At 46.1% G+C, this 12,370-nt stretch overlaps 1 protein-coding gene across 2 annotated transcripts in view; it reads left to right on the top strand.

The window, feature by feature from the left end:
• The first annotated feature begins 7,680 nt into the window (after positions 1 to 7,680).
• kcnn1a (potassium intermediate/small conductance calcium-activated channel, subfamily N, member 1a) overlaps positions 7,681 to 12,370 on the top strand; it is a 67,409-nt gene continuing 62,719 nt past the window's right edge. For both annotated transcript variants that reach the window (XM_058066529.1, XM_058066528.1), the window contains exon 1: positions 7,681 to 9,029. In XM_058066529.1, coding sequence (XP_057922512.1) covers positions 7,752 to 9,029 — 1,278 coding nt within the window. In that variant the 5' untranslated portion in view covers positions 7,681 to 7,751. The remainder of the gene's footprint in view (positions 9,030 to 12,370) is intronic.

Here is a 12,370-nt window from a genome sequence, read left to right as displayed (position 1 = left end):
AAATTAATCATTTCATATTCCAGGTATTCCTCAAAAAACATGTTTTTAATATCATTTAATATTTTGTGTTACTACCCCAACCTTCCATAAGTGGGTCTAAAATGATTTTTAATATCATACCATTAATACAATTTTTAATATCATACAATTCACATTTTTAACTTTCATTCATTCATTCATTCATTCATTTTCTGCCGCTTTTTCCTCACGAGGGTCACGGGGGTGCTGGAGCCTATCCCAGCTGCCTTCGGGCGAGAGGCGGGGTACACCCTGGACTGGTGGCCAGCCAATCACAGGGCACATATAGACAAACAACCATTCACACTCACATTCATACCTATGGACAATTTGGAGTGGCCAATTAACCTAGCATGTTTTTGGAATGTGGGAGGAAACCGGAGTACCCGGAGAAAACCCACGCATGCACGGGGAGAACATGCAAACTCCAGACATTTTTGAGGCACCTTTGGCAGGGTGCAAAACGTATATCACTCTCACAACGACAGGAAGTCCCACACACGGCAGACATGCCGTGGCCGATTGATCGGAACAACCCTACTTGTATTACCCAATATAACACACACATATATATATATATATACATATAGGGCGGCACGGCGATCGAGTGGTTAGCGCGCAGACCTCACAGCTAGGAGACCAGGGTTCAATTCCACCCTTGTGGGTTTTCTCCGGGTACTCCGGTTTCCTCCCACATTCCAAAAACATGCTAGGTTAATTAGCCACTCCAAATTGTCCATAGGTATGAATGTGAGTGTGAATGGTTGTTTGTCTATATGTGCCCTGTGATTGGTGATCCCGCCTCTGGCCCTTAGACTGGGATAGGCTCCAGCACCCACACGACCCTCGTGAGGAAGAAGTGGTAGAAAATGAATGAATGAATGTCTACTTTTGTTCTTATATGAACACGTCAATCCGAAAATGATTCTGATTGAAAATAAAAGCCTTGGTTTATCTATCATGATGTCATAATGAAACGCCACAGCAAAAGTAATATTTGAGAAAATGAATAGTGTGGCGTGGTTAGCAGAAGAGGAAATATGTTTTAGTGTGTGTGTGTGTTGACTAATTGCCTCCTCATTCATCCTCTGAGACGGATGAGAAACTCTGGTCGTAGCTTATGGCTGTTCCACAATTACAGAGGATACTCCTTGATCCCCTTTCAGTCATTGGATGGATCTCATCTTGGAGGTTACCTGGCATGTCTTTGTGTGCTCCAGCTGCTGCCTGGAGGGGCCACTTCATCACCCCCCACCCCCCACCCAAACCATCTCCTCTTTTTAGCTTTGCTTGTGGCAGCTATAAAACACTTGATCACAGTTGTCGGCCTTGCGCGGGTCATTTGCGGTGCTTTGGGATGCGGGTGTGTCAGCTGATTTTTTAACAATGGTTCTGGCTGTACCTGCCTCCTCCTGAATGATGGCGAAGATGCTTAGTCATTTGAGTAGTCCGAACAAATCAAACTAATGATCTTAGCTGTCAGAGATAAATTCCACCATTGGGCTCGGAGCCCCGTCGCTCCCGCTACGGCGCTGGCAGCCTCTATCTCCCACATGCGCCGTCTCAAGCCTGCCCGTGGTATCATTTCCCACCGCCCGCATCCAGCGCCGTAATGCAGCAGGCTGGCTTGAGTCACGACTTGTTTCATATCGCTCCCATCTCAGGTTGTTCATCACACGTGGAGCATATCTGCGTTTACACACGCAAAGTGCCCCCGTCCACCCGAATATTGGTCACATTGTTCAGCGGTCATCACGTCGGTTAGTCATATAAGCTGTGGAATTGACAGACGACAAGGCAAAGACAGACAATGCACGGAAAAAATCCAATTTTCTCCAAATTGCCTGCATGTGCTTGTATTTTTAGTAGCTTTTGTATCCGCTCTGATGCACTTTGTCACGACGCTATTGTCTGCCTGCAGAACAGCTGTTGGTTTTCCGACGTGAGCAACGGAAAAACAAGACAGATGACAGGAAGTCATGAGAAGTAAACAATATGGATGGCAGATAAATAACATTCTTTCAAGCTTTTTATTAGGTTTTTAGCTTCAGAGGAGAATAATCTAATAAAACACAGAGTTTGGTGTTTTAGTACAGAGGAATCTCAGTTTTGGTCATTTATCCCTTCCAAAAGGTCAGCCGAAACACGGAAACATATGAAAACCGAATCAACTCTTCCCGTATGAGATAATATAAATCCAATTCATCACCTCCAGACAACCAAAAATATGAACACAATATGAAACTATAATAATAGTTTTACATGCCGTAACCAAAGCAACATCCATACATTTTCTATACCGCTTATCATCATGCTGGAGCCTATCCCAACTGTCTTCGAAGCGACAGGAGGGGTACACCCTGGACTGGTGGCCAGCCAATCACAGGGCACATATAGACAAACAACCATTCACACTCACATTCATACCTATGGACAATTTGGAGCGGCTAATTAACCTAGCATGTTTTTGGAATGTGGGTGATGCCAGAGCGGAGCAAAAAATTGATATATGAAACATGACTTTTCTCTTTATTGAATACTTGTTGCTAAACATGGTGATGAGTGAAGAGATTTTTTCATGTGTATTAATGATGAAATTGAGTGTTCTGGTCAAGTGAGGGGGTAAGTCTCCATTGATGGACTACACTGCTGATGGAGATGTCATACAAAGTCTCCCTTAAATTGGAGATAGTAAAATTGTCCATAGGTGTGATTGTGACTGTGGATGGTGTCCTGTAATGGACAGGTGATCAGTCCAGTGTGTACCCAAGTAAGCTAGGATAGGCTCCATCACACATGGGAAGTGTAAGAAAATGAATGCGTTAAAAAAAATGCTATTTTGTCCACGATCTTACTGACTTGGTTATGCCGAGACATCACAGCAATATTTGATATGTGGACTTTGAATAGTCAAGACAGAGCATGATATGCTACTCGAGCGTTTCATTATAGCACATTGGAAAAACGTCCAGAGGGCAGCGTGACTCGTGTTTACAGAGGAAGTCCTCTCAAAGACATCGTACCTGCAGTCACTCTTCATTCATCACCTTTAGCATTATTTTCTTATACTATGAATACTGACTCCCTTTTCTTCATATACTCGGAAACAATCAATATCTACACAAACTTCCTTTGCAGACACCGAGACACTTGGGGGGCTTGGATGATGGCAGCAGGACATTATAGTACTTACATTACGGTGGGCACTCGGGTGGGATAAAACTCAGCTTAAGCAAACAAATGTTGAACTGCAGTTCACCACTGGAGGGACACAGACGTTTATCTTGATGAGATTATGACAGTTTGATGACCTGGTGGTTAGAGAGAATATCATAAAAATAGGCCCCCTCGACCACGTTTGATATCGCCAAACAGGTTTTGCAGTATTAAGGGTAAGATGGGGCAAGACTTCCTATAGACGTAAGAGCGCTTAAATCAGCCATAAAAGAGGAAGAGCGTTAAAGGACACCCGGCACACAGTAAGACGGCCAAAACCATAAAATACTGCAATACAAATATCTGCTGGAATAGAGATGATAATAACAGGGAGGGGCGGCACGGAGGTCGAGTGGTGAGCGCGCAGACCTCACAGCTAGGAGACCAGGGTTCAATTCCACCCTCGGCCATCTCTGTGTGGAGTTTGCATGTTCTCCCCGTGCATGCGCAAATCATTTCCTGCATTTATTTGTACCCAGCGTCGTAAGCCTTTAGCTTCATTGCTAATCCAAAGCAAAACAGGGCGGAGTAACAGGGTAGGGTAACAGTATGGGCGGGGCAAAATCATGGTAATTGTGTCCGGTGTGCACACAGCTTTAAGCTGTCATTTCAACATTAAACTTTGGTATCAAGGTGGGGGCCTCAAACTAGCGACTCGCGGGCCGCATTTGGCGCGCGGGCCGCGAGTTTGAGACCCCTGGCCTACATAATGAAGGATAACAAAAACATGCTAGGTTAATTAGCCACTCCAAATTGTCCATAGGTATGAATGTGAGTGTGAATGGTTGTTTGTCTATATGTGCCCTGTGATTGGCTGGCCACCAGTCCAGGGTGTACCCCGCCTCTCGCCCCAAGACAGCTGGGATAGGCTCCAGCACCCCCGCGACCCTGGTGAGGATAAGCGGTAGAAAATGAATGAATGGATGAATGAAGAACAGGGAGGTTCCTTATCGAAATAATGATGTGCTAAGATAAGAGGAGAAGGATTATTTCTGCTTTCTGAGTTTTTTTTCTTTCATTTTGACTGAACTCCTCGGATCCGTGCTGTGCTATCAAGTCTTCTCTTTTTTAGGGTTTCTTAACTTGCGTATGTCGCTGCTTCATCCTGGTAGGTTGGCGTCTTTGTAATTATGGGCCTCTTATCTACGTCACCATGTCGGCCTCCCACATCTACTATTTTCATCCTCCATCGCTATGCCTGCAACAGGAAAAGACGATATCAATATTGCGGATCATAGCTCGTATGATACGTGTTTGCAAACTGTCATTCAGTGAAAGGCAGAGTTGAGGAAAAAGCGGAATAAGCAAGGCAGCCCAAATGTGGGCTTCGGCCAGCCAGTGAAAGAGTGTTTGTTTGAGTGTCCAGGAGTTGTAAAGTTAGATTTAATTATTCATGCGGAAACAGTAACATTGCTGCCCAAACTAACTAATGAAACTCCATCTTGCCAAGAAACTCACACAGGTCACAGCAGCCAATTACTTAATGAAAATGATCAGGTTTCTAATGCAGCCCTGGCTTAGGGCTCCGGATCCCTGAAGCCATAAAACAGAGTGGACCTCAGCTTTCTTCCAAGTGTGCCACCGCTGCAGTCTTTGGAGCCCTCACAGCCCCGTATGGCTGAGCCAGCTTTAGGAATTACTTAGTTTGAGATGGCCGGTATGTGATATACAATGTGACAGCGTCATTACAATCATTTCTGCAAGCATATACACAGTAATGTCCTAAAGTGCAAGAAAATACATCAGCTTCACAATAAAATGTCCACGTGGACAGTTGTGATAGATTCAAATGTACAGTATTACAGCATATGTTATCCTTCAATATGTAGGCCAGGGGTCTCAAACTCGCGGCCCGCGGGCCAAATGTGGCACGCGAGACGCTAGTTTGAGGGCCCCCACCTTGATGACAAAGTTTAATGTTGAAATGACAGCTTAAAGCTATGTGCACACCGGACACAATTAACATGATTGTGCCCCGCCCATACTGTTACCCTACCCTGTTACCCCGCCCTGTTTTGCTTTGGATTAGCAATGAAGCTAAAGGCTTATGACGCTGGGTACAAATAAATGCAGGAAATGATTTGGAATAAAAGGGAAAATCCACGTCAAGATAAAGCATCTCATCAAACATGTTGTTAAAGTTACCACGCTGCTCCCAGATGGAACTGAGTACCATGCTAACTTGCTAATTGGGTACAATTATTAAGTTTCATTAATGTTCATGTTAAAGGTTAAATAACTGTTAATACTGTACATTTGAATCTGAAAAAAATCATTTCTCTACCAACTGTATGTGGTTTCTTACGTTTTTTCTCATTTGCTGTTTTATTATTATTTTGCTTATTTATTACTGATTGATTTATTGTCTTTATTCCTAATTTGTTTATTTATTTATTTTTATCTTATTTTGTGTATAGAAAAATAAAAATTAAGATATTTGAGAACGGGCGGCACGGCGGTCTAGTGGTTAGCGCGCAGACCTCACAGCTTGGAGACTAGCGTTCAATTCCACCCTCGGCCATCTCTGTGTGGAGTTTGCATGTTCTCCCCGTGCATGCGTGGGTTTTCTCCGGGTACTCCGGTTTCCTCCCACATTCCAAAAACATGCTAGGTTAATTGGCCACTCCAAATTGTCCATAGGTATGAATGTGAGTGTGAATGGTTGTTTGTCGATATGTGCCCTCAGATTGGCTGTACCCCGCCTCTCGCCCAAAGACAGCTGGGATAGGCTCCAGCACCTCCGCGACCCTCGTGAGGAACAAGCGGTAGTGAATGAATGTTTTTGTGTGATTTCCAGCAATAAGCTTAAAATAAGCAAACAAGGTATACAGTAGAGCCCCACTTTTTGCAGTGGTTAAATTCCGGGACCACCAGCATGTGACTTCTTCTCTCTCTCTCTTTCTCTCTCTCTTCTTGACATTCTCAAATTTCAGATTAACATTTGCAATAAAAGTTAATTACTAAATCACAATCAGCTCCAGAACCTGCTGCCTTTGTTCACTCGGAAAGCATTTTCAATGTATAGGTACTCACCGCCAATGAACGATAATGATGACTGATGATTGATGGGACAGATGGAATCAGAGTCACAGTCGAGCACGAGGCTAATGCTACAACACACTGATGCTACGTCTCCCTCTGATGTGGCTAGCGGTAGTATGCTAGCTGTCAGAGAAGGCGCTTCTAACATAATCCACACGTCTGTTGTAATTCCTGTGATCACCTCCGTGGGTTTCAATACGTTTTATTGGATGTTTACTGTTTAGGCTAATCCTGCTGAAGTCACACACACACACACACATACACACACACACACACACACACACACACACACACACACACAGGGCGCCGCCTTCTTGCATTGACGTCATGTTGTTATGTCAAATCAGCGTGTTATGTACATGCTATGGACTTACTTTACAATCATAAACCATACGTATTTACTGTATGGATTTGTATGGACTTAGGGTGAATGAGATGGGATTTTTGTGCCTATTTTTTGGGGGTGGGGGGGCTGGGGGGTGGTTAATACATAATTTGGACCAAAAACCAATGAATTTGGCATCAATCAGGAATGATTTCAAAAGGCTGTTCTATTTCTTCTCTGTGTTAGAAAAACCCGGTGGGGTTGGGATCACAGAAATCAAGCTATGAATGAAGACCCAAAACCGATACACCCCTTCACGTGCTTGTTGGATTGAAAATCTGAGCTTTGGCCCCACAGCAAATTGTGTTTATTTACTGACTTCCTGTGAATAATTTGAACTCCGCCTCGCAGTGACATAGACAAGGCAGCAACGTGTACTAAAGAATATACACATCCAAAGTACTACTATAGGTGGTACGTATATCCTGCCAGAAACTGTATGTTATGCCAGAACCTGTTGATGGCCTGACTCCTTCGGCGCCTTTGGACTGTGACAGTCCACTTTTACATGCCATGCAGCACTCACTTTATATATATATATATCTATTTGTACAGGGTAACACAAAACCAGGCTTATTCTTTTCAATTATTAAACACAGGATGCAAGGCACATGTTGGAGTCCATCTCATGTCAACCAACAAGTGGGTGGAGACCTTCTTGTTTTCAAACCAACGTGCTTCACTGATGCTGATATCGAATGCGTGGGCACATGTTTATGTTTGACGGGCCTGTGGTGACGTCGCAGTAAAGGTGATTTCTGACGACGCAGGGTGGTTACAGCAACATTGACAAAGTGGATCCATTGGATTCAAACACATCTCCTTCATCTTCAGAGCCTCCTTGCTACAAATATGCTCCCGGCCGGCCCATAAGTGATTGATCCGCTGCAACCTGTGCGCATAGCAGGCATGGACCCATCTTCAGTCGAAGGCGGCGTTTTGGCAGAAGTGTGACGTTTTAAGGCAGGTCCCGGTCAGAGCCACCAATGATACAAGTCGCTCCTATTCTGGCCGGGCTGGTCGCAATGAGCGGGTGTCGGAGCTGTACACGGCAAAGGAGCAAGCGCAGCGCGGCACGGCGATCAAGGGCATGCGGCATCGGTACGCGGGAGCTGTCCATCAGCACCAGATCCCCCCAAAGCGAGCGAGTAGTCCGCAGAGCGGAGAGCCAGACGCGCCTGTTTTCAGCCTGCCGCCCCCGCCCTCCTCTCACCACCACCGAGACCGCACTCCGACCACCGACGCTCACCGCCAGAGCCTCCAGGAGCTCCCCTGCCTGAGCCAGCCCTCGCGGAGAGCGCCGCACGGCGGGGACACGCCACCTCCGGCGGGCTCCTGCGACACCGCCCGCAGACCCACGAACAGAGGCGGCGGCAGCGAAGCCAGCGCCGGGCAGCAGGATCCCTGGGCCCCGGCCGGCTCGCAGCCTGTTTTTCCGAGCTGCCACTGCAGCTTTTCCACGCAGGAGGCGAACCATTCACAAAACCAGCACCATCGTGTCGATACTCTCCCACCGCAGCCCTCCCCACCTTTCCCCCCACCCATACCGCCGCCGCCGCCACCAGCCTCCTCCTCTCTTGTGTTTTCCCGGGAATCTAAAAGAGGGGAACGTCTGGGAAGGAGTGCCAATAATTACCAACAGGCGAGCATCGTGGAACGCTGCAGGGGAGGAGGAGGAGCAGGAGGGCAACGAGACCACAGGCAGTTGCAGCAGAAGCAGCAGCAGCAACACTGGCATCCGAGACTCCCACAGAGGGACTCCTCCCCTGAAGGGATCCGTGCAAACTCACAGAAAAGGAGCACTTTATCAGCGAGTGGATCGGCCGAGGCCAGCGGAAGACCGTTCGAGCATCAGACGCAGGAGCTGCAGCAGCAACAGATCCCGCAATTAAGAGCTCAGCAGCAGCTACTGGTGGGGAGCAGCTTGCCTATCAACTACTGCGCCAGCGGCTCTGGTGAGCTATGTAGGACTCACCAGGCTCCACTGCTGCAACAACAGCGGCAGCGGCAGCGGCAGCGGCAGCAGCAACAGCAGCGGCAGCAGCAACAGCAGCAGCAGCAGCAGCAGCAGCAGCAGTGCACACCGGGACTCGTCCCCCAGCGGCCGCAGCACTGTGACCAAGACCGCAATAAGTGTGCGAGAACCCCCGCGCAAGGCGACCTGCAGGCGCAGCCGCACAGCGCAACGCCCCCGGCAACACAGCACGCGTACGCGGCAAAGTCGAGCGCGACTGGCGGCAGCGGCAACAGCAGCAGCAGCAGCAGCAGCGGCCGCAGCAAAGAGAGCCCCAACTACGGCTCCAGCTATCACCTGTGGCCGGAGAGCCCGCATAAAGGAGAGGAGAGGATACGCATCGACCTCCATAAGGTAGACCGCACACTCATGTGTCTTCCAATACACGCGTGTTGATGACACACAAACTGATCACACGCTTTTTTTTTTTTTTTTGACTCAATGACCACGCCTGTCATGTTATTTCATGGAGCACAGGCGGCTTTATGCGCGTCTGCTAGACGCTACATCACATAAAAAAAGACGCGCTGTCGTGCATGCCATTTATATATCTCGTCAAACTGAGTCTCTGCGATGTCTCATTTGGTCACATAGGCGTGCGCGTGCACGCGGACACGCGCGCGCACACCTGTTCCATGTTGCAGTGTTGTTTTGGTAGACAGCCCACTGAAATATTCAAATGAGGCTCCCGTGGCAGGTGATTCCGCAAACAAAGCGGCCTGTTGTTGTCCTCGTTTTTCACGTTTGGACTCTGGACGCTCAATGTCAGCTTTAATGTGCTCCGACCTGCGCCTCGCCTTATAGCGAAGACCGCCAACATTCCTCCAACTCACTTCACAGAGCAGCATATGTGCACATTGCAATTGACTTGCTGCACCGTGAGAAAGAGGGTACAGGCAAGGTATTTTCTGGCCCCTTCTATCATTGTCTTTCAGAGCAAAGCAGGTCTTGATACAGCATGGATCCAAAACGTCAACGTCAAATGTCCTAACACGGTACAATGATGCATTTTTAAGCTAAGCGTGATGGATAAGTTAAACATGCGACATAAAAGATACGTCGAACCTCAGACGCTTTATTTGTCCAATTTGCAAACACGGCAATGAATATGTCAGGAGGGCCACAGAGTTGCTTTGTTGCCAGATTCTAAATAACAACATGAATATAGACATCCTGAGTAAATGATGGCAGACAGGGCTCATAAAATAAATCCTAGCAGGGCATTAAATCACAGGTTGAGTGAAAGTGGGCTAGGTATATTGCCAAGCTCTTTTCACTATTGTTGTTAGCACACTATGTAGCACACTATGTTAGCACACTAAACCATTAAGAAAAGGCTGAGATATAGGAAGTTTTAAATATTATATTTTGAGTGTAAACAAGAAACAGACTTGACAAAACGTTACAAAATTTCGTATATGAGAACACTGGTTGGGGGGCGCCACGGTGGTCGAGTGGTTAGTGAGGAGACCAGGGTTCAATTCCACCCTCGGCCATCTCTGTGTGGAGTTTCCATGTTCTCCCCGTGCATGCGTGGGTTTTCTCCGGGTACTCCGGTTTCCTCCCACATTCCAAAAACATGCTAGGTTAATTGGCCACTCCAAATTGTCCATAGGTATGAATGTGAGTGTGAATGGTTGTTTGTCTATATGTGCCCTGTGATTGGCTGGCCACCTTGCAGGATGTTGCTGTAGAAATGTGATTGTAACGTTAGCGCTGGTGCTGCTAAAGTCGGCGTCCCCCCGTCCCACTCCTTATTGTTAAATTGCTGTATGTGATATATGGCATCTATTATGTTAGACAAGTTACGTTTATTGTGGTTAATTGTTTGTAAAAATATGTCTTTTAACATCATTGGACTAAATAACACTCAAATAGTCACTTTTACACTCGTATTACCCAATATAGTGATAATAGAATATAAGACATAAATAACATACTGGTGCTATCAACATTCACACGGGAGCTGCTGTCGGCCACAACTCATTTACTCATTTACACTCTCCAACAAAGATGCTACTCTCCACACTGCTAATCGCTAAAAACAGTCAGTGCTAACTGACATCAGGCTCCTTAAAGGAACACACAAATCACAGCTATGACACCACATATTACATGAATTTGTATTTTCATTCGTTTACCCACTTTTATACATGAAAATGCTTAATTTAGGCAAGGAATTTGATTAAATGTGCATATTTTTGGACTGATACTAGGCCGTATTAAGCCACGAAGCGGAGATAATTGATTTAAAAATGTGAGCGATAGCATGAAGCCGTCGACTGTGAAGTGATGAGAGACAACTGAAAATGTAAAAAGTGGATCTTTAACGACGATGTTGCAGACACTCGTGGACAAAGCCAGCATTTATCATCATTACATTGGAACAAATTCTAGCGCCAAGACTACATTTCACAAAATAGGATTAAATGGTTGACATTGGAGTGACCAGGATGGATAGGATCAGGAAGGAGTACATCAGAGGGACATTACATGGTAGAGGCCTTGGAGATAAAGTCAGTTATCGGCCAGACTGAGATGGTTGGACATGTCCAGAGGAGAGATAGTGAATGTATTGGTAGAAGGATGCTGCCAGGTAGGAGGCGTAGAGGGAGGCCAAAGAGGAGGTTTAGGGATGTAGTGAAGGAGGACATGAGCGATTGATTTGCTGTGTCCACCTATGAGAAAGAAGAAGACACATGAATTGATTTAATCCTTCAGGTTCATCCACTTGTGTATTTAACTGCATGGGTAAATTCCCAAGATGCCAGTTACTACATTGTGGTCGTCTACCAGCATGCATTTCTAGTTCATATTAGCATTTTAGCAGTTCATCTTTACCTTGGAGCAACGGCATTAGAAGTGGCGCCCCTCAGCAGGTGTTCAAGGTGCCGGTGAGGTTAAGTTTTTACATGACAAGAGAGTAGAGACAAGAACAGAAGGGAGCATCCGACTCCTTTTTAAGATGCTGCAGCTGTTTTCAGGGCCTGAGCTGGCACCGCCAACAAAGGGTGGAACACAGAACCACCTTGACACGACTCTTCTGAACTTGGCTTGATTTTAGAGCATCAGCAAGAATTCTGGAATGACTAAATTGTTATCGTCATGTCGTTTTAGTTTGACGTATGAAGTAAGAAGTGTGTTGTCAATACTATTTGTTGTTCTTTGCAGGATTATGCAAATTCATATCAACAAAAAGTTATTAAGGATTGCATGAAAACGAGGTAGGCCGTGAATCTCAAAATGATGCAACATGGGGGTTACCGGTAAAGATATCGCCTTGTCCCTCGCCACTTCACATTTTGAAGTTCACAGCTTCATTCTATTGTTCATTCATTCATTTTATACCAAAGCGGGGGGTGCTGGAGCCTATCCCAACTCCCAACTTGGGTTGGGAAACAAGGTTTCCTTGTGGGAGGAAACCGGAGTACCCGGAGAAAACCCACGCATGCACGGGGAGAACATGCAAACTCCACACAGAGATGGCCGAGGGTGGAATTGAACCCCGGTCTCCTAGCTGTGAGGTCTGCGCGCTAACCACTCGACCGCCGTGCCGCCCCCATTCTATTGTTTTCAAATATAATAATCAATAAGTCATTATTGTTTTGTGGTTGACTATGCCTATTATTTGATGTATTTTGGGCCTAAATGAAGCATTTTCAAGCGTACAATTGACTAAATGAACTAAAATACAA

This window comes from Doryrhamphus excisus, chromosome 3, assembly GCF_030265055.1.
Source record: "Doryrhamphus excisus isolate RoL2022-K1 chromosome 3, RoL_Dexc_1.0, whole genome shotgun sequence".
Classification (NCBI taxonomy): Eukaryota; Metazoa; Chordata; class Actinopteri; order Syngnathiformes; family Syngnathidae; genus Doryrhamphus; species Doryrhamphus excisus.
Note: the sequence above shows the minus strand (reverse complement) of the source record. Positions and strands in the feature narration are given on the sequence as shown.